Genomic DNA, 23,713 nt, shown 5'->3' on the forward strand with positions numbered 1-23,713 from the left:
GCTGTCTCCCCTCATTCTAAGCTTAGTGTTTACTACTCTGTTGAACAGCAAAGAAAACGGTGCTTAGGGAAGGTAGTGAGTGGTCTTGTTTGCCAGAAATCTGATCCTTTTCAATGAAAGGAGCCAGTGAATTAACATAATGACCAAGGTCCTGAAATACAATCTGTAAAACCAATTAGACAGAGAACAAAGTACTTTATTTTAACTGTCATTAAATCTCTCAGTTTCTGAGTCTTAGAGAAAGAAAATCATTAGTTAAATTACTAAACCCTTTTTTTTAATCTATATATGCTTTTGATGAGTACAGCACCACGCTGCAAAGGAATTTTAAATACTAGAATTTTCCAGTTTTTTTTTTTTTTTTTTTAATGAAATCAGTTACTTGACAATTTTTTTGGAGAAGAGGGAAGCAGAAGTTTTATGAATGTTTTCTCAATGGGATACATGATCTTATGTTCCTCATGCCTCATTTGCTACATCTTTACACTGGCATGAATGGCAATTACAGAGGAAAAAAGTTTACCAAAGCATATTTTCAAGCTTCATTTCATGTCCCTGAAAAGTAAATTTAAACCTCAAAGTCTAATGAGGAAAAACTGGTATATAGGATCAACGCTTTGTGTATTTGGAATACAAACATAAGCTTCTAAAAGACCAATTTTTTATGATATAATTAATCTGCAGAAGTTTAAAAAAAAGTTTTGGAGATGTCCTCAATGCCAAAAATATATTTAAGGAAAAAGAAATATAAGAATTTATACATCACATTCTAATCCTGATTATAAAAAACAGTATTTTCCTACTCCCATTTTGTTTCAATATTATTTGCCAAGTACAACAGAAAACTACCTGTGCTATCTTTAGAAGCAATTGACATAAAAAGTCACTCAATTATAGGATTAATTTAAACTCACAGATCAATTTCTGCTCCACAGGCTAAGAGAAAAAAAGCTAACACACTGGAAGGAAGGATTAAACAAACGAGAGACATGTGCAATCAACTAACATGCATTAAACCAATTAGATTTCCTGTCAGTAAGAAAGAATTTTTACGTACAGCAGCTAGGTGGGGCTATCTCAACAAATCCAAATTTAGCTATTCTTCCATTTGATCAAAACGCTACTCTTCAGTAACTATATAAATTGCTCTGTGTTTAAACTGTATCAAATTCAAATTAAGAGATACTTGTTTCATCTCAACCTAGGCAAATGTTTATATAGAGTATTCTCCATTTATTACAAGGGTAACCTTTGCTAGAAGCATTCTGCAGAAACGGAAGTGACTGAGATACCTCTAATATTCATAGTCTGAATATCATCACTGGAACAAAACTGGAAATGAAAATATTTATATCAAGTTGCAGATTCATAGTATTTTATGCTGGGGCACAGTGGTTAAGAGCTTGGCTGCTAATCAAAAGGTTGAGTCCACCAGCCGCTCCTTGGAAACCCTATGGGTCAGTTCTACTCTGTCCTACAAGTCAGAGTCAACTTGATGGCAATGGGTTTGGTTTTTCTTGGTTTGAGGAAAGGAAACTCTCTTCCTCTGAAAGTTATATTTTATCTTCTACATTCAAGTCATAGCCATGTCTATTATCCATAAAAACCTAGGGAAGGAAAAAAAATGTTTTAAGCTCATAGTGTGTGCAGGGAGATCAATTAATCTCTGCTGATGCATTTAGATTATATACTAAGAAGATCTCCAACAGTTTCTTTATAAATGTAAATCTATGCTCAAAGTCTGCAGCCCAAATTTAGTACAAAGGACAAAGCTTCATTTAATCTCATATTCTCTGTTTTTGTTTAAAGCTTGACAACTCATGATCTTAAATCTTCTGCCCCTGATCTTTTGATTATTCCATTTTTCATGTTGTTTGTCCCACAACCATCCTCAACAAAAGCAAAAGATCCTTCACACGTATAAAAACTTTCTCTTCTACCCCTTCTCTTACAAAGACAAAGAGACAATCCATTTTCTACCTGAAGTACCTCTATGTAGCTATCAATATGTAGCTATCAATGACCATCAAATGCCAAGCCTCCTCGAATTTACATGAAGGACAAAAACTGGGTGAAGATCTTATGATTAAACGAAAGCCAATACTGTGGTTACAAAGGGTTAGAACATTCTCTTTGGTATAAAAATTAGAATACTTAGATAAAAGAGTTACCGTTGCCCAGAGGTCGCTAATGAATTCCTTCAACTCATTACTAAGGGTTTGTAGGTTCAGAACACATCTGATTGAAATTAAGGAGCTAAACAGTAGTTAGCAGTTTCTTCAGAATCTAGTTTATTTCACAGATTAAATGCAAAGTTATGTAAATTAAAATGATTCAAATAGAAATTGGAGTGATATAATTGAGTGCCCATTAAATGCACTATTTTGTAAAAACTGCTGAGAACCAAAATAATAGCTACTTCATTTTACTTCCCCTGATCACCAAAAAACCAAACCCCGTGCAGTCGAGTCGATTCCGACTCATAGCAACCTTACAGGACAGAGTAGAACTGCCCCGTAGAGTTTCCAAGGAGTGCCTGGCGGATTCGAACTGCCGACTCTTTGGTTAGCAGCCATAGCACTTAACTACTACGCCACCAGGGTTTCCATTTCCCCTGAAGTTATTATGAAATTATAGATTCTCACTGAAAAGAGAACATAAACTGAACACCTAAAACTTTCGACAAACTAATAGGCATGTTTCACATGGTATCTCACTTAATCCTCAACAACAATTCAAGGGTAATATTATTTTATCCATTGTACAGATTAACTCAGGCTTAGAAAAACTCTTTCCAAGATTACAGAGGTATACCATATAACTGCTCTTTCTACCATAGTGTTACACTCCCTTTTGTTCTTAGGGGTTATTATAGCTTAAACTTTGGATACTAGTAAATAAAAACTGCTTGTCAAAAATAAAAGGTTTTCAGTAATATAACAGCAGTTTTATAACTTCTCTGAGCAAAGAAAATGGCAGCTAACATTACAGCAGCTCTCTAAACTTTGATGATCACTAAAGGCCCCTGCTTTTATTTGACAGATGTTTATTCAGACTATGTGCTAATCTTGGTTTTGGGTTCAGAAAATACAGAGTTCCGCTCTCATGGAGTTTGTATGTAATGAGAGAGGAAGACAATTAATAAATAGATATGTAATATAATGTCAGTTAGTTGTAAGTTCTGTAGGCAGAAAAATAAAGCAGGGTAAAGGAGTAAAGAGTGACAAAGACTACTGTATTGTATCAGACTGGGAGGTCAGGGAAGCCCATCAGAATGGCACCCAGAGTTTAAAGGGCATCAGATTAGCAATGTGTCCTTTGCCCACTGCTTCCATTTATGGCATCTGCTGGCACTGCTGCCACTCCTAGAAGAGACTGGCAGGCTCCCTGGGTTAGAATTGGATGTTATTCCATTAACAGTGGTATGGTGACAACTGGATCAGTGATGAAAAAAAAATTCCTTTTGCTATTTGGGCTAAGCACAGTGCAACTGTGTTCATCCTATGAGTGTTATATCTTCCTAGTTTGGAAGAGTACAGACTCTACTGTTTTCATCAGACATATAGGAGAGGGGTCAATAACTAGGGCACCATGCTCTTTGAGTAAAGGGAGCCACACAGCAGCAAAGATGGCACCTAAGAAGCGTATAGTGCTCACTTAGAGCTTCGAAACAGCCCGGTGCTCTGGTACAGGGGGCACCGACATCAGTACAAGAACTAAGGCTCATCTGAGAGGTCCCTGTGGTTTAAGTTTTCTAGGAATATCTGCTACCTCCCTCCTTCACTCCACCCCCACCCCAATCTACTTTTTAGGTTCTATGCTACTGAATCATATTCCTGCTCAAATTTCTCATTGCATGTAAGCAGAGGAGTATATACTGGGTAGCCAGAGCCAGATGTTGGCAACATACACCAATACCACCGTCATGGACTGAATTGTATCCTCCAAAAATGTCTGTCAACTTGGCTAAAATTGCTTGTCAAAAGGTTTTTTGACTAGGTCATAATTCTCTTGTATGGCTGTATGACTGTCTACCATTTTATCATCTGATGTGATTTTCCTATAGGTTGTAAATCCTATCACTATAATCTAAAAAGATGGATTAGTGGCAGTTATATCGATGAAGTCTACAAGATTAGGTAGTGTCTTAAGCCAATCTCTCTTGAGATATAAAAGAGAAATGCACGTAGAGAGACATGGGGACCTCATACCACCAAGAAAGCAGTCCCAGGAGCAGAGTGCGTCCACTGAACCTGAGGTTCCCGCACTGAGATACTCCCAGACTAAGGGAAGACTGATAACAAGGACCTTCCTCCAGAGCTGACAGAGAGAGGAAGCCTACCCCTGGAGCTAGCATCCTGAATTTGGACTTGTAGCCTACTGGACAGTGAGAGAATAAACTTCTCTTTGTTACAGCCATCCAATTGTGATATTTCTGTTATAACGGCACTAGATGACAAAGACAGCCAGCACTTAGATAACGGGAGAAGAAAAGACAGGGCAGGAATGGCACTGATATTGCTGTGGGCATCAACTCTTGGGCAGAAGGAGATGAGAAGTTACTAACTGCATTTATCTAAAACTTGCAAAGAACAATTTTCCCTATGGTATAAGAACTTTGTTTTGTTCATTGCCGTATTTCCAGTGCTATAAACACTGTCTGACATGTAGTAGTTACTCAGTAAATATTTGTTGAATGAATGAAGTTATTCTCTTCATAGTTTCCAACTGTGTTTGGAGAAAAACAGAAGTTCCTTAGCATGGCTTGAATGGCCTGGCTCCTACCTACCTCTCTAAACCCAGATCAAGACACTGGTACCTTCACTCAACTATGGAAGCTCCACAACATGGTCTTTTTTCAGTTTCTCAAACATGCCAAGCTCTTTACTCCTTTGGCTTATCCCTTGGAACGCTCCTCATCTACCTCTAGGCTGGCTTCTTTTCATGCTTCAGGCTTTAGCCTACATGTCACCTCCTCAGGAGGGCCTTCTGTGATCTCACCATCTAAATTAAATGTACCCCTAGTTTTCTCCCCAGTTTTTATTCTCTAGTGCTCTACCTTGTTTTTCATAGCACATAATGATTTAGACTTTTTTTTTTAATTTACATATTTGCTTGTTAATGTTTATTATCTATCTTCATAAGTAGGCTATGAGTTCATCAGGGTGAGGAATATGTCCGTCTTACACAATACTGTATCCCAGCATCTAGCACTATACAGGGCTCAATAAATATCTGTTGGATAAATACAATAAAAAGTGTAAAATGTTAAAACAGTTTGAGAGGAGTTACAAAGTAGACCAGAGAAAGGACAGGCAAGAATAGAGAGGCAACTCTAACACAGGTAAGAGCCTGTGTTAGAGCGGTGCAACCAAAATGAAATGAGTGAAAGCACTAAATAAGGCAGATTATGGCAAGCTTCATTAGATGTTTGAGATAGTAAGTTTGAGGAAGAATGGCACCAAGGGCTTAAACCTGGGCACCTGGGAGAATGGCAGCATCCTGACAAAAACAGAAATATCAAAGAATACGATGGAGATACACTATGGGATTCTAGGGAGAGTGTGGGTAAGTAAACGAGAGGCCTGTGGGATCTGAGGTGATGACAGTATTACAGGAAATGCTTACTGTCTGGAAATGGGGTGCTCTCAGGGAAATATATCTGATCTAGAGCAGAGATCCTAGGTGAAGCTATGAGTGTGAACTCCAGGAAGAGAAATGAGAAAAAGCAAGAATAACTTTGTTCTGGTTATGAAGTACATAGCTACAACCTGCTTAGACATCTACACTTCCCTGACCTTTAAGCATCCCCATTCCTAGATCTACCTTAAATAGAGAAACTCAGGCAAGAAAAAGAGTCTGATTGCTGACTTTTGTCAAAGGTCTTCTCTTTGAACTGCTACTCAGAGCAGATTTCAAATACAACCTTTATCTTCTTTCACAAGTTTTCAAGGTTAGGAAGAAACAGATTAAACAAACAAAACACCTCAAATACAATAGTAACAACTTAGACATTACCCATAATTACTATTATATTCTTCAGAAACTATCCATAAACAAGTCTTACATTCTTAAATTTAACACTATTTAAACAAAATAATGAAGACAAGACATGACTTGAAACAAGTCTATTCAGCTTTCCTATTCTATAATTCCTTTATTAATGACAACAACGGCTAAAAGATTTTAAATAGATAAAAATACCAGCAAAAGAAAATCCAGCTGGACTCACTCAAACCATTCTAAGGGTAGAGAACCAAGAAATTAAAATTGTAGCTTTTTCTTCCAATTTGATTAAGCTAATCTAAATTAAGATTTTGTAAGTAAGTAAAAGTTTTAATTAAACAAGGTGATGATAATACAAACAAGGATTAGAAAGCAAAGCTTGCTAAAGAAACTCATAGTATGGACAACCATTAGTAGTTAAAGTTAAAATTAATGTTTTTTAAGACCTTAAAGTGCAATACAACATGAAACTAAAAAAAAATGCAACATACTTGGGAAGACTCAGTATTTACAAAAGTTAAAGACTAGTGAAAACTACTGAAAATATTTTTTACTTTCAATATTTTTCTAATACTATGATTAGTAAATAATTACGTTCACTAAGAAACAAAGTACCTCTATTAAGAACAAAGACGGTGAAATAAGAAACCAATACTCTGAGAGCACAATCAAAAACAAAAATTTATATTCTACCTACAAGGCAATAAATAGTTACATGCAGGTAGACAGAAGAAGTATCACCTTGGTCAGCAAATGAGAAGGTTTTCCTGCAATGTTTCGCAGAAGAAGGGAGGTTTCCCTGTCCAGATAGGAGTGCTTGTGCAGAAAAAGAGAGAGAAAAACAAAAACAAAAAAGGCAACAGAAGTCAGTGGAGGTTTTATGTGTTTAAAATATAGACAAAGCAAGAATGATTCTTTATAATTAATCTCAAATCTTTTTCCTACACTAGTGAAATATGTCCACAAAGAAAAAAAAAACAAAAAACTAAAGGTGGTAAGGAGGGAGGCAAAGACACCATCTATGCCAGTAGGTATATCCTAGCAGACTCCTGCTGGTTCCTCACTTTTGGGAACAAGGATAATACACTGCAAGGATTAGGGCCAATTTGCTTTCTAGGGCAGTGTTTGTGAGTGCTATGTATACAGCACAAATAAATGTGTTGAAGAAGACCAAAAACTGAACATATTCCTTCTTGTTAAAGTCTACATAAGACCTATATAGCTTTAAATACTATTTTCTGGGTGAGAATTGAGTAAGACTATGTAATTTGTAAAACTGGTGCAAGTATTTTCCACCAATTCAATGAAAGCCACATCAAGGGGAAAATTCTATAAATGTTTTTCCTAATGGAGGTCGCTATGAGTCAGAATTGACTTGACAGCAATGGATTTGGTTTTTGGTTGTTTTTTAATGAAGATCACCCATTTTCAGTAAAATTTTCTTAATTCACTCAATATATATGAATTATTGGTATACTAATAGGACTGCTGCAAGTGAAGGACTTCCAAAGCAAATTAATATAGACAAAATACTAAGTGTTGTTCCCTTAAATTGGTTAAATTGACTCGAGCAATTAATACATTTTCATAAAAAATGAATTGTAACTGTCCCTGACTACCCTTTTTCCCCTTAAAAATTTTCAGTACCACCTTGTAAGGCAAGTTTACATAATTGTATTTGTCCCTGTACAGAATGGATGCAGCTGTTTTAACATATATCTAATTCAGACTTGCCTGTCTAAGTAATTCTGAACTAGCATTTATTTTAATGCTATGCAGTTACTAATCACCATTAAAAAACAAGGTATGACACAGGTGAGTAGAGTTATAAAAAACATTCTATAGTGCTATATTTTGTAAACTGTGTATCAAACAAATCCTTTGGAAAGAAACTTACTAAATATCAGAGCAGCACCCACTCTCAGAAGGTACACTGTCACAGATGATAAACACACTTCAAGATTAGACATGTTGTTATAGAAAATACCACTGACTTCATCTTTGCTCGTACCTACACTATGTTGTATTTGGGTTTGCTACATGGTATTTCATTGCCTATGTATCTATCTGCAGAGCTTTGTTCTATTTCAAGATGAGCCTTACTTACAAGCACACCTACCCCCACCCCCACCTGAGCAAATAAACCAACCAGCAAAAACCTGAGGTTACAAAAAAAAGACATATCCATCAAGATTAGAACTATCAAGATCAAACAATAACAACAACAGAAAATTATCCTAGGTCCTCATTTACCTAGATGGTACAGTCCTTCTAAGGGTAAAGATTAGTTGGCTCATCCAGAAAGATACTAGGTAAGCAGAAATTTCCGAAAATTCAATTTGAGGTTTTTTTTTTTTTTTTAAGTTAAGTATTAGGGAGAAAACTGGGAAGAACAAAGAACGAAAAGGACAATTAAAAAGAGTAAAACTTTCACTGTTCTTATTCCCATTCATTTTTTGCTATTCATACCTAATGGGGAAAAATGTACTCATATACGAGTATGTAAAACACAGAAAATAATTTCTTGAAAAGCTACTCTTAAACTTACTTTTGTCTTACTCACAAAGGTTACTTTCTCAGAAGAAGGTTCCTCAACAAAAAAAAATAATAAATTTGTTTCAGGCCAACAAAACAAACTATGATTTGGTAAACTTAATTCCGGACATTATATTCAAGTTTAAGCTTCAAATAAATAAATAACCTTCTAAGATTTAATCGATCTTCAAAACTGAAGTCACCCTGAGACACTAGAAAATCTTTTTAAGATCAGTAAGAGGCAATGATATTTAACTGTATTTGTTTAAAGGCTCAGAAGTAGAAAGTTAACCATTTAAAAATATTAAAAGGTTTAAGTACCTTAATATAAAAAGGGGGGGGTAATCATTATGGATGGTGACCCAAAACTATGCCACATCTAAAAAATGGGACTACAAATAGGTAAACATTATCATAAATTATTTTGCAATCATTTGTGCTTACAACAGTCACGTAGCTATTACTGCTTATTCACTAGCAGGGAAGGTGTCCGGTGTCCAGGTCTCCTCCTTCCTTATATCTAAACTACACGTATCCGTCGCAGAAAGTAAGAATGTCTAGAAACCAGAAGCAGGAAACTCCTTCTTTCAATAAATGCCTTACTTTATCTGACGCCAGTCACACAATTGCTTTTAGAGTTCCTAGCTCCTCAGAAAGAAGGGGGAGAGGTGGGGGGAAACTGGTTACTGGAGAAGGATTCAAGTAAGATGGGAAGAGAGGTATACAGTCAGAGGATTGAGAAGAGTAAAAGACAAAAATAGTGTTGGGGCACACTGTCCAATCAGCCTTCAGTCTTAGATGTGTTGCTGGTAACAAAAATGCACATAGCTTTATGTGAATACGGTTTTCTTATATTTTCTTCCACTCACTGTGATGAACACAAAGTTAATGGCTGATTTTTTCATCTATTTTACTTCCTTCTTCATTTTTTCCCTTCCTTTCATTTATTCAACTACACACTAGGTTCCACCTTTGGGCCTAGAACCATGCTAAGCACTGGAGATACAAAGGTGACCCAGATACGCATTCTTTGCCCTCACAGAGTTTAGAATCCAAGAAGAAGATATGGACAAGTGAAATAGGCAATCACAGTACAGTGTGTTAGGTGGTGTGGGAAGTAGGAGGTGAGAGCCAAACCCAAGATTAGGGGCTCAGTAAAGTATCTCTGAAAAAGCTTAAAGGAGGATGAATAAGAGGCAGCTGGGGGAGGTAGCACAAACCCTGGTGGCGCAGTGGTTAAAAACTACGGCTGCTAACCAAAAGGTCAGCAGTTTGAATCCACCAGGCGCTCCTTGGAAAACACTCCTTGGAAACAGTATGGAGCAGTTCTACCCTGTCCTATAGGGTTGCTATGAGTAGGAATTGATTTGACAGCAACGGGTTTTGCTTGGTTTTTGAGGGAGGGAGTAGAGACAGGGAGCAAATAAAGAGATATTGGAGACCAGTGGTTCTCAAAGCGGGAGGTACTGCCCTTAAACAGGCATTTAAGAAAACGTAGGGGACATTTTGGGTTGTTACAATGATGGGCGGGGTGTGTGTATAACTGATATTTATTGAGAAGGAAACCAGAAAGGTCCTACATCCCACGTGATTTTTCAATGACCCTATATGGAAATGAAACCCTGGTGGCGTAGTGGTTAAGTGCTATGGCTGCTAACCAAAGGGTTGGCAGTTAGAATCTGCCAGGCACTCCTTGGGAACTCTATGGGGCAGTTCTACTCCGTTCTATAGGGTCGCTATGAGTCGGAATCAACTCAACGGCACTGGGTTTGTTTTTTTCGGTTTTATATGGAAAATCATATAGGTGGGAAGATGTGTTTGTAATTATCTGAGCTTAAAGCCTAACTAACTTCATTTTACATTTAAACATGAAGTATTTTGTATAATTTTAACATTCAATGAATTTTCCAGGACTATTACTGCTATGGAAACACTGGTGGCATAGTGGTTAAGTGCCAAAGGGTCAGCAGTTCAAATCTGCCAGGTGCTCCTTGGAAACTCTATGGGGCAGTTCTACTCTGTCCTGTAGAGCTGCCATGAGTCGGAATTGACTTGACGGCACTGGGTTTGTTTTTTTTTTTTGTTTTTTTTTTATTACTGCCATGTAACATAAGTCAAGGGAAAGTCTGCGCTTTCTTTTGTTCAGAACTTCACCAAGAGTTGTTCATAATGCTGGAAAATCATTGCACCTTGCCTGAAGTAAGAATTACCTCTGCTGCATGCAGGTAAATGACAGGAGAATTTAGAATTCCTTTTAACAGAATTAAGAACACTATTAATAAAAACATGAAATGAAGGCATTTCAGAATTTCATTAAAGATTGATTTAAAGGTTGTTTAAAAACATTCGTATTATTGTTGTCTTACTTAAATAACTATAGCACAATGAAAAATCTATATTGCAAAAAATCAAATACAAAATTATTTTATCACTACAATTATAAAAAGGCTCATCTCATTTGCAAGAATTCTGTGCTTCCCCATTTTCTCTACTTCGACAGCCTGTCATTTGCCTTAGCACATTATTGCTACTTTAGTTAAGGCTACATCCTCTTTTCTCTTGCCACATACAGGTACACATTGTCTGTTATTATTTATCGTAATATGTTTAATTCTGGGGTCCACTCATATTTCTGCTCTCTTTCCTGTACTTCTTGTACAAAATGACTTCTGATCCTCTCTTTTCACTTAAGTCAAAAGGGTTACATTGTAAGTAGGTGCAGGGTTTGACTATTTCATTACATCTTTTAATACAGTGGTGGCCAAGGATAGATATTTTATTATAAATTACTTTTACTTCTTCATATTAAGAGTTAGGGCATTAAATTCATTTAGAAATCATATATGTAGGTAGGTGATATTATTACCTATGGATTTCACTTAGGATAGTAAAGGTGGTATAAATTATTTGCTATAAAAAGGGGGGCGTTCGATGTGAAAGGATTGAGAACCACTATTTGGGCAGAAGAAAAAAAAAGATGACAGGACAAGGGTTACATAAGTGTGGCTGACACTTAAGGGTGTTGGGGGAGGGGTTAGAGATGAGAGAAGGGAAGTGTTTTTCACGCTGTAAGATATAACCCACTAGTGGGCTGTGAAATTAATTCACTGGGTTACTATCAACATTTTATAAGGACAGGAAAAAGGAAAGGAGGAGGAAACAAGGATGGAAAGCAAAATGGAAAGAAGGTCAGGGGGAGAAAATCTGATTCAGCTGGTCTGGGATGAGGATCAGGAATTTTATGTTTTTAAATATGCTTCATAGATGACTCTGAAGCAACACTGCCCAATGGAAATACAATACAAACTACAAATGTAATTTAAAATTCCCTAGTAGCAATATTAAAAAAACTAGAGAAGTTTTTGAAAGGTGAAATAAATACCTTTTATTTAAATGAAAATATTATTTCAACAAATAATCAATACAAAAAGTATTAATGAGGTAGTTTACCTTCTCTTTTTTTTTTTTTTTGAAACCAAGCCTTTGAAAATCCACCATGCATTTTATCCTTACAGCACATCTCAATTCAGATTAGCCACATTTCAAGAGCCTGACAGCCACATGTGACTCGTGGCTACCATACAGGACAGTGCAGCCCTGAAACATCCAGATTGAAACATCCAGATTTGTCAACCACTCACCAGAAGATACATTTTTAAAGAAGGAAATTAGGTTTTCAGTAAAGCATCAGTACAGCAGAGTCACTCTACTTGATACCCCCATCCTGAAGAACAGTTAATCTTTTAATATCTTACAAAAATTTACAAAAGCCCTTAATTCCAGAATTAAAAAAAAAAGCATGTGATTCCATGTTCCACTACAAACTTCTCTACTTCAGATATGCTATCACCTATATAGTCTTTTTTTTTTTTATATAGTCTTACCATGAGTATTAATATTTAACGGTACCATATCATAAAGTTACTCATTTATTTTTAAGTTTGGCAAAATTTTTATTTTTAAAACTGAGGTATATGAAAAGAGGTTTCATTATCAGTAGTTCTAACGAATGCATTCCTCTTCACGATATTTAAGTAGTCCCATGGGCATGTTTGTGTAACTTACAGGTGTCAGCTCAGCCTGCTCTTCTGTGAAGTCAATATGACGCTTGGCCTGCTTGCTGGGACATCTCAGAGAAATAGCATGCTGTGAAAATGCAGGAAGGAAGAAAATGATAGGTAAAGGAGGTGGAAAAGGCAGCGCTCGTTATCATGCAGGAAGAGGAGAAAAAGATCACTGAAATGAATCGTTAAAACAAAATAGTAATGAAAAGTTCCATGCAATTAAATTTCATTCTTTTATGCAAAAATAAAAAAAGGTAAGAACCAGGTGATTCTAACGCTTGATAATTTAAGAATCTCACTCTACTTTTCTACAATAGAGCACCACATAGAACTATACTGCTAAACCTCAACTGGGCCTTGACCACTGCCTGGCAGCTCTCATAATCTTCCCCCTCATTCCCTCAGCCATCTTCTCAAAGCCTGCTTCAAGTAGTCTCCACTTTCTTCAAGCTTTTAACTTCAACCTTCCCCCTCTTCACATAACTTCATCTCCTTCCATCCATCCATCTACATCCATCTATCAAGAGGGTCTTCATCACTAAAATGTATCCTGTAACTATACCCATACTCTTTATCCTTCCCTCTAGTTCTACATGAATAAATTTAAGTTTTTTCCTCCAAAGTAAACATGTTCTAGATCCCAACTATTCCCTCTCTAATCTGTCTCAGATACTCTACTAGTCTCTTAGGGAAAGTGGGGAAGAATAGAAAAATATTCAACTATTTTGGGTACCCTCCTCTTGTTAAATTATTTTCTCCTTTCCGCTGCTAAATTTACTGAATTTGTGCAAAAGTGGCCCTCTTCCACTTCCTAGCCACTCACTTATCCCTTAATTCCTTGCAATCTAGCGTTTGTCTTTCTCCTCGGCCTTTATTCTTTGAGGTGTAATGCATTCCCAAAGTCATCAATGATCTTCAACTAGGAGGGTTTTCTGCCCTTGCTATCACAGTACCACAATGTACTGAAATTGCTTGTCTGGTTGCCTGTACCTATACTTCCAAACGCACTAAATTATAACCTCATAAGGACATTTGTGTATTGTATTCACAGTTTTATCCCTTACAACCCAGCTCAGTGCCTAGGCACTGAAATATTTATGGGATATATGAATAACTGACTATTTCTTCTTGGCCTTCATGCTCAGCCAGATCATAACTGTCTTTTTCTTTTCCCTATCTGCATTTGCTCCTTAAACAGATTCCATAGCACTGCTTTAGCTATTCTGTCAATGGGAAACCTACAAATCTGTATCTCTAATATCCATATCTCAGGAAATAAAGACTTAAGAATTAATGGCTACCAGGGCATAATAAACACAACTCCCAGATGGTTCAGAAAAAAAAATGTGTGTATATATAGATAGAGAAATGATAAGGTAAATGTGGCAAAATGTTATAAATTGGTGAATCTGGGCAATGAGTTTCAGGAGTTTTTTGTATCATTCATTCAACTTTTTCTAAGCTTGAGACATTATTTCAAAACAAAAAGTTAAAAAAAAAATCTATTTCCACTAGATTCAATCTCATACAAGCTTCCATCATATATTTCCAAATGCTTATCAGTTAAATAAAATTTAAAAATCTAAAGTGTTCAACAAGAGATGACTGCCTATGTGCCATATAAAGCAGTATAAGGAAACGCTATATAAGTGGTACAAACTCAACACCACCTTACCAAAATCAACATATGTATGTGAAGTGACAAAAACAATACAAACAGTACATATGTAAACAAAGATTAAAGTTAATTTATGTTGTTACATTAATAAGGGATATGGAATAATAGTTTATTTAGTGTTAATTAGGTTCCTTTTCCATAGGGTACTTAAGTATCTTCCTACCAAAAGAATGTCATCCCAAAATTTAATCTTTACTTGCTCCTCATCACCACTTTCAAAAACCTAAAAGCTATACTTAAAACACCTAAGAAAAATGAATTTGACGGTCAATTCTCCACATAAATTTTACTCTAAACTTTCTCAGGCCCACATAACTTTCACTTGTGCTATAAAGTTATCAAATTCTCCACAACTCTTTACAAATCTCTGCAAAGTACATTATGGATCACTACTTTCTTGAACTGAATTAATAACATGTTAAAATAAAGTACCATTTACAAGCCAGAGTCTTGTCACCAGAGTTGGGTAATGGCGAAGATTGGGTGGAGTGTGTTGAAAAGCACTGAGCCGAGCCATATTCAAGAAATGACCTTGTACCAAAGTTGTTGTTATGTGCCGTCCAGTTGGTTCTGACTCATAGCAACCCTACAGAACAGAGTAGAATTGCCTCCACAGGGTTTCCAAGGAGTGGCTGGTGGATTTGAACCACCAGCCTTTTGGTTAGCAGCCAAGCTCTAAAGCATTACGCCACCAGGACTCCTGCACCAAAGTAGTGAGTACAAAATGGAACACTTCCTTTTCATAGTTAACACTTGAGATCACAATAAAACAAGCTGGAAAAAAGAAGCGGATGTTTGTGATCACACATAAGGGTCTCAGTAAAGCAGATTTACATTCATCTTTTACTGACACGATTATGTACTTTTCACAAACATTACGTGTGAAAAATTCTCTGCATAATTAAGTATAGCATTATGGTTAAGAATGCAGTTCTGGGGATGGAGTGCTTGGCTTCAAGCTCCTGCTCAGCCATTTACTGGCAATGTGACTCTGAGCTTATTGTTCAACCTGTTTCTTCAGGTATAAAATGGAGATAATAACAGCAATCATCTCTACAGATAAGAAACAAAATTAAATAAGTGATAATAATATTAATACTATTGTAATACTGGGAAACCACAAGAGCCCTCATCTGAATTTTTTTTTTTTTAACAATTCATTTAGTTTAGAGATACTAACTTTTAACTTAAAATTTTCAAGAATATACTAAAACACCACAAGATGGGGATGTTACTGCATAAAGCTCTGCCTTTTTTTCTCCTGCCCCAGTTAGTTCTGTCTCTAGGTCTGGATCTGAAAGCAATGGCCCTTGTCTTGCTTCTCCTTTGATTCTGAGGCAGCAGCACAGAGTTATGATATGTGCTCTGCAACCAGACTGCTAGGGTTCAAGTTATTAAGTACTAAATATTAAATAAATATAAATTTATTAACTGATTCTCTGCCCCAGTCCCATCTATTGTAAAATAGGGATAACAGTACCAATTCCAAGGAGCCCTGGTGGTGCAGTAGTTAATTGCTCAGCTGCTAACCAAAAGGTCTGTGGTTCAAACCCACCAGCCACTCCTTGGGAGAAAAGACCTGGGGATCTGCTCCCATAAAGATTACAGCCTAGGAAACCCTATGGGGCAGTTCTACTCTGTTACATGGGATCGCTATGAGTTGGAACCAAACACCAAACAACACAACAATAGTACCCGTTCCACAAGGTACAAGGCAAAATCAAAGTGAAACATAATTACCACAGAATAACTAGTCAATGTAATCGTTTCTATTATTTTCTATTTCCCTACTCTTGTCTTTATTCTTCTCCTTTTATATAGCCAGCAAATGTTTGAATGCCTTTAAAACTTTTTTATTTTACTATCCCTATTAATTTTAAAACAGATAAGTGTTATTTCTATTTTTATTCAAAAAAAGATCCTTTACCAGCCCTACAACAAGTCCATAACAAAATCAAAAAGAAAAACAAGAGAGACCTAAAGCCAAATAGAGGATGCAAAGAAAAATCTCATGTTTCTAAGAAATATACACAACAAGAATCAGGGCATGTATGCCAGAGTTGTTGGAGGAGTGTGTTTAAAAAATAATACGAACAGCCTTTTCCCTTGGCTTTCACCAGATCTTTAGCCTCTTCTTTGATCTATCTACTCCTTCTGCTTTTAACATCAGCATCACCAGGCCAGAGAAATCTGGAATTAAACACCAAGTTGGTACATGTGAATAAATTTCAGTGACAGGCAGTAACCCAGTCATTAGAATTTTAAGAGAAATGTAAAAAACCACACACACACACACACACACACACACACACAAACAAACCTACTGCTGTCCAGTTGATTCCGACTCATAGCGACCCCATGGGGCTTCCAAGGCTGTAAATCTCTAGGGAAGCAGAAGCAGGCTGGCACATCTTTCTCCCGCAGAGCTCGTGGTGGTTTTGAATCACCAACCTTTCGGTTAGGAGTCAAGCACTTTAACCACTGTGCCACCAGGGCTCAGTAGCTTGGAGCAGCAAAAATGAGAAGTAAATTAATAACGCCAATATTTCAGATATGTAGGCCTCAAAGTTACTAAAAGGTCCTGTGCGCCTACCCAGTTAATTCTTCAGAGAAATAAAAGGTTATGCTTGATAATAATTTGGGGCTTAAATGCCAGTAGGGTTTTTCCCCGATAGTATAATAAACACAATTGCTGTTTCCTGCCCAATGCCTCAAAATTTCCACACACATTAACCTTTGAAATAGTTTTAGAAAGTGAAGGAAGCAGGGGAATTGTAGTGAAACTATGGTATGTTTGCGTTGCATATCACAAGTTATAACAGTGTATTCCTTAAAAGTTTGGCCAAAAACACTCATAAAATATGAAGAATACAATGGTAAATTTTGGTAGCTCAGATACCAGGCAATTTTTTTTTCCTGTTATAATACAATCATATTAAGTTTTCTTAAGATTCAGCAAAACTTTTTGAATCTGCCATAAACTATAGAAATACCTTTAAAAAGTAATTTCATTTTAAAAGTACATTTTTGTATGTAAAATTCCAAATTTAATGCAATCATTAGTTTAAATACCATCATAAAATACATTTTAACACTAATCTTTTATCAGTAAACCCTATTTTATATAACATTTATAATATGCATTTAAGTATTAAATGCATATTAAAATAACATGCATTTAAATCTGCAACTGCTGTCTTACTGAAAAGTTGTTTTATCAGTTAATGTGAATGAAAGCATCACAATGATGCCAGTAAATCAGCTGCTATACATATTTCCCATTGGTCAGGAAATAGCTTTTTTTTTAGAATTTATTTCAATGACAATGAATTGTAATTCTAAAAAACTCTAGCAAATGATCATTACTGCTGAGGGGCTTCATAAGATTATTAACTGAAATTATTCTACACATCCATGGAAAATATTTTCATACTAAAGTATCTGTGTTGTTGTGTGCCAGTGATTCGATTCCAACTCACAGTGACCCTATAGGACAGAGTAGAAATGCCCCGTAGGGCTTCCTAGGCTGTAATCTTTATGGGAGCAGATCGCCAGGTCTTTTCTCCTGAGGAATCGCTACCAGGTTCGAACTACCGACCTCTTAGTTAGCAGCTGAATGCTTAACCATTGCACCAGGGCTCCTTACCATCTTCAACATTGAACAATTTTTGGCAATCAAGTACACTTTATTTTTAAGATTCTGATAAAAAAAAATCAGGAAGCTAATGTGGTTTTGGAATTGAGATATAGACTTCTCAGTTATCTGACCTACTTTCAGTCTTGGCTTCTACGGAATAATGTACCTACCAAAGGGATAGTATGAAGCTTAAATAAGATAACACATGTGAGGTACCTGGAAACACAGTATTCTGAAAAACACCAAGAAAGAGAAAAGCAGGGAAAAGACAAACTCTTCTTAGTGAGTACTGTTAAGTCTATCCCTGTTGGCTGTCAGAGACCAAGGAGGCAGAAAGATGAGCCACAATATTACTTTTAGATTGGCAGTTTGTCTACCTATGTCCCCAAGATGAAACAGTACCAACCTCAGTTTGGTTTTTCTAACTAGTAGTTGTATCACTAAACTGGGTTTCTTTTAAAACAAGTGTAATTGTTGCCTATAGAGAAACTAGCTGTTAAAAATAAAGTTTCAATATCAAAGAGTTTCACATGTTGCTTCACTTTGTACTCCATCCACCATCTTGAAAAAAAAAAAAAACAACTGCTGATAAATTCAGAATGCAGATTTCTAGATAAACACGGTGGATTAAATGAAATATCTGAGTGTTTCTTATGTGCTCGGGTCTAAGGATATATCAAGAATCAAGGAAACAAAAAAAAAATTTCTCTCCTCACACAGCTAATATTCTAGTGGTGAACAAGCCATGAACAAAATAAAAAAGTAAAACTTACAGTATGTTTAATAGTGACAGTGTAAGGAGATAAAATGTTTAATAGTGACAGTGTAAGGAGATAAAGGGAGATAAAAAGTCATCACAGGACAGAGAAGGAAGTCTGATTTTTAAAATAGGGTTACCAAAGGCCTCAGAGAGAAAGTGGTATTTTGAACAAATCCCTGAAGGTGGTAGGGAATATATCATGCAGATAACTGGGGGAGGGCACAGGCAGGGAAACAAGTGCAAAGGCTCTGACCAGGCTGTGACTGCTGTCAAAAAACAACAAAGAGGCAGTATGGCTGTGAGAAAGGGAAGGAAGGAAAATAAGGTCAGAGGTAATGTGAAAGCAGATCAAGTAAAGCCTTACAGGCCACTGTAGGGACTTGGAATTTACTAAGAGTAGGACAGGGCCCTGGTGGCACAGTGGTTAAGAGCTCAGCTGCTAACCAAAAGGTCAGCAGTTCGAATCTACCAGCCACTCCGTGGAAACCCTATGGGGCAGTTCTATTCTGTCCTATAGGGTCACTGAGTCAGAATCGACTCAATGGGTTTGGTTTGGGTTTATGAGGAGGACACAAAGCCTCTGGGCCTGAACAGAAGAGTGGCACAATTTGACTTACCTTTAAACAGGATTACTCAGGCTGCAGTGTGGACAATAAACTGTAAAGCGGAAGGTATTCACAGAAAGACTAGTTGGGAGGCCATTACAAAAACCTATATCCACAATGATGCTGCATGCTAGCAGTAAAGGCAGTGAGAAGTGATGAAATTCTTAATCTATTCTGAAGGTAAAGTCAGCAGAATTTGCTACAGTACTGGATGAGGAGTGGAAAGAAAAAGAAGCAGATAAAGACTTCAAGGGTTCTGCTTGATGAAATGGAAGGATGAAGTAGCCAATAACTTAGAGAAGACTGTGGGAGAAGTTGGGGAAAAAAGATCAGGGGTTCAGTTTTGGATCAGTTAAATTTGAGCTGCTTATTAGACACCCAAATATGCATGTGAAAGCTAGACGATGAATAAGGAAGGCTGAAGGAGAACTGACGCCTTTGAATTGTGGTGTTGGTGGAGAATACGGAATGTTATCATGGGCTGCCAGAAGAACAAACAAATCTGTCTTGGAAGAAGCACAGCCAGAATGCTCCTTAGAAACAAGGACAGTGAGACTGTCTCACGTACTTTGGACATCAGGAGGGACCAGTCCCTGGAGAAGGACATCCTGCTTGGTAAATCAGAAGGTCAGTGAAAAAGAGGAAGACTCTCAACAAGATAGACTGACACAGTGGCTGCAACAATGGGCTCAAGCGTAACAACAATTGTGAGGATGGCTCAGGACCAGGCAATGTTTTGTTCTGTTGTACATAGGCTCGCTGTGAGTTGGAACAGACTCAACGGCACCTAACAACAACAACAAAGATACTGATTAGGCAGGTGGATATATGAGCCTCAAGTTCAGGAGTGAGATGGTGGCTAAAGATACCTGTATTTCCTTGAGTCTAAGATGATTTGATGCTGGCACTTCTTGCTCTTTATAAGAAACTGTCAACAGAAGGCTTCATGCAACATAACTGCCATCCTGCTGACAGTGACTGACAGATACCACTTGATTTTAGAGCAGTGTTTCTCAACTGTGGCACTACTGACGCTTTGAGACAGATAGTTCTTTGCTATGGAGGGCTGTCCTGTGCACTGAAGGACGTTAAGCAGCACCCCTGGCCTTTACCCACTAGATGCCAGTAGTACCATTCCATCAGTGACAACCAAAAAATGTCTCTAGACACTGCCGAATGCCCTGGGCAATATAATCCCCAGTTGAAAACTATTATTTGAGGGATTAAAATGTGTGTGTATGGGAGTCTGTCTTAAAGAAATGAAATAGGGTATTACAATTTGGGAGTTGTCAGTACATTTATAATTTAAAGCTCTAGATGAGGTCACAAAAGGAGGTGGGGTATAGGCACAGAGGTAGTCTAAGGAGCGCATCAAGGGACACTGCAAGATCAAGAAGTTGTAGACATGACACCCACAAAGGAACCAATGAGGTGGGTAGCTCCACTCCCTCCTCAAATCCCACCAGAACAAAAATAAAGGGCTGTTTTTTAAAAAGACAAACTCACAAGAAGACAATGACAAAATTTTGGAAGGTAGAAAGCACATGGCTAAGTGGTAACCAAATTAGCAGCTCCAAAAAAAGAGCTGAGAGCTAAGCCAGCATTGGAGGAAAGAAGAGAAGCAACCCCATCTTAAAACCTCGAAAGGCTCCAAAAGCCGCAGAAGAAGTGACGGTGGGACTGAAAGCAGGAGGACTGGTTATGTATTTAAGAAAGCAGTTAACCCCCAGATGCGCTCTTTTACTCATCCACCAGAAGTGGTCTCAGTCTCAGATTGATATTCACACCCACAGGACTCAATGGGCCACACAGTGGCACCAGGTTCACTTAGTTGTGTAGAAAGACAAAGACCACAGGCCAGCATCAGACACACCAACCTTCAGCAGGAGTTCATAGCGTCCTCCAGGAGCCTGTTTTGATCCCACAAGACAGCTCAATGTAAGGGAAAGAGACCAACTGAATGAAATCACCCTGGCTCAGGGAAGCTTCCTGCTCCACAGGAACCAGTAGGACCTTGTAACAGCCAATGAACATAGTCTCCAGGACACCTAAAGTGGTATGATCATGCTCACTTATAAGAGTTACACTGCACATCAGAAAGTTAAGGTCCATGTCTTTTCTTCCTGGCCCATACGTACTTACCAATCACAGGACAATATTACGATAAACAATATTACCTGGTTGTTGTTGTTGTTAGGTGCCGTGGAACCGGCTCTGATTCATAGAAACCTCATGTTGCCCAATCCTGTGCCAGTTCTCACCTTACCTGGTAACATTCTTTATTTACCCTGATCCAGTATGTTTTAACGAAAAGAATACCAGGAGAAGGAATACCCAAGTTCATTTTCCATGAAAAGAGGGCTCTTACCTGCTGTTAACTCTACCCAGAGCAGTCAGATTCTCACAGTGGGGTGATTGTGCCCAACAAGGCCCATGCAGCAATGTCTGGGGACGTTTTTGTTGTCACAACTCAGGGGAGGAGGGATATGCTACTGGAATCTAGCTTACAAAGGTCAGGAATGCTGCTAAACATACGACAGTGCACAGATACCAATGACAAAGAATTATCGGGCCCAAAATGTTCACAGTGCCAATGGCTGAGAAACCCTGACCTAGAAGGATTAAATGTAAGTTTGCATATTGAACATTGAGGACCCTTCTTTCCCAAACGGGCTGCTAAAACACTAGCAGCCAGGCAATATGCCCCACCATGCAGGGGATTGCAAGAATTTTCTCTGGAGAAGATCATCAGTGTGAGAGAAAAGACCTAAGATATGATCCTAAAATGAAGACTAAAAAAGGCAGAGAAGAATATTTCAAGATGAAATAGAACACTTCATCTATTTGAATCATGATTTAATCAACTGGGGGAAAGTTTAGAGTTGAAATATTGATAAATATATAGAAAACAGTATTTTTTTTTAATCTACAAGACAATAATTCTAGGAAAAAGTAAAATGTTATTGAACAGCAGAAATGTAATAAAAGTATACAGAGTTTAGCTGTAAATTGTAAGCATATAATCATCATAATATGAACAAGAATATATTAGAGAAGGGTGGGTAAACAGGAGTGAGTGGTAGGGGAAACTGTTTAAAGAGAGCTATGTGGTCATCTGTCAGAGTAAGAAGTCAGTACATACAACTGAAAAATCAAAAAGTGGAGATACAAGTGTGCATTTAATGACATGGCGGTAAATACCATAGATGTCTGTGTGTGTGTACTGTTTTTTGTAACAAGTCTCACAGAACTCTTTAAACCCTATGCACGCAAAACTAACTAAATTACTTTTAAAATTTGAATTTAAGGGCAATTTGATACGTGGATTTGGAATCTAGTAAGCTTGCTTCTGTTTTTTTTTTTTTTTTTTAATTTGAATCAGAACAGATTACATCCAGAAAAACACATATTAAACTAAGTTCCAGGTTTTGATAGACCACTTTCTACCCCCTTCTGAGTAAGGCAAGAAGAGAACAGGCTAGATAAACAAGACTTTAACTCCTTTCTCTACTTTACTTCTGGTTTGCTCACCAAAACTTATAGGCAGTGAAACTCTGACCCTACAGTCTTATATTACACACCACTGCATACTGGTATCCTTGCCCATGAATACCAATATTTTAAGTGTGTTTGCTTGGAGAAGGAGGACTTTTCTGGGGAGAACTTGCTCCCAGGAGGAGCTGCCATCTTCTCTCCTGGGGTCTTCCTGCCTCCTGTTTGAACGCTGAGCCATTGACACTGGGCCCCTTTCGAGAGAAGGCCTTTTCACCTTATATGCTCTTATATTGTTTGAACTTTCTTGAGTATATTTTACAGATGGAAAAATACACACACACATATATTAAAAGATTCTTAATGATTAGTTCACAACCTGTCCTCATGCTCTTGATCCAACTCAAAATTAATCTGATTGGAAAGAAGAAGTATCAACATACAAAACACAGAATGATGAAAAGAGCGCATCCTTGATAAAAAATATAGCTCATACTCCAAAAGGTAAATCTCAAAGTCATAAAATAGCACATACCAAGAAGTCAATGCTAAATATAATCCTGAGGTGGCACAAGGTTTTCAAGTTCTTTACAGAACACACACCTCTTCACTAAGTTTAATTTTAAACACAAAATGAGTTTATTCTTTAGATTGATGTAATTTGGTAACTGTCTTTACAAACAATAAAACTCAAGTTTATTCTCTAAACCACCACGGTTTATAATTTGTTTTGTGCTCCATAAACCCGTAAAACCCACTGCCACACAGCTGATTCTGACTTACAGCAACCTTACAGGACAGAGTAGAACTATCCCACACAATTTCCAAGGAGCAGCTGGTGGATTCAAACTGCTGACCTTTTGGTTAGCGGCTGAGCTCTTAATCACTGTGCCATCAGGGCTTCTTGTGCTCCACAGTACCTGGAGAAAAGCTATG

The 23,713-nt window shown here is 37.4% G+C and overlaps 1 protein-coding gene across 6 annotated transcripts in view; it reads right to left on the reverse strand.

Moving 5' to 3' along the window:
• RAPH1 (Ras association (RalGDS/AF-6) and pleckstrin homology domains 1) overlaps positions 1-23,713 on the reverse strand; it is a 136,683-nt gene that overhangs the window by 75,792 nt on the left and 37,178 nt on the right. For 5 of the 6 annotated variants that reach the window (XR_007517934.1, XM_049887915.1, XM_049887916.1 and 2 more), the window contains exons 5-6: positions 12,607-12,687; positions 6,748-6,822 (exon numbers count right to left, since the gene is read on the reverse strand). The exons of the other annotated variant lie outside the window; for it this stretch is intronic. Coding sequence is in view for 4 of the 5 variants with exons in the window: in XM_049887915.1 (XP_049743872.1) it covers positions 6,748-6,822; positions 12,607-12,687 (156 nt within the window). In the remaining variant the exon portion in view is untranslated. The remainder of the gene's footprint in view (positions 1-6,747; positions 6,823-12,606; positions 12,688-23,713) is intronic. 6 annotated transcript variants of the gene reach the window in all.

The sequence above is a fragment of the Elephas maximus genome, chromosome 6 (genome assembly GCF_024166365.1).
Source record: "Elephas maximus indicus isolate mEleMax1 chromosome 6, mEleMax1 primary haplotype, whole genome shotgun sequence".
NCBI classification, from domain to species: Eukaryota; Metazoa; Chordata; class Mammalia; order Proboscidea; family Elephantidae; genus Elephas; species Elephas maximus.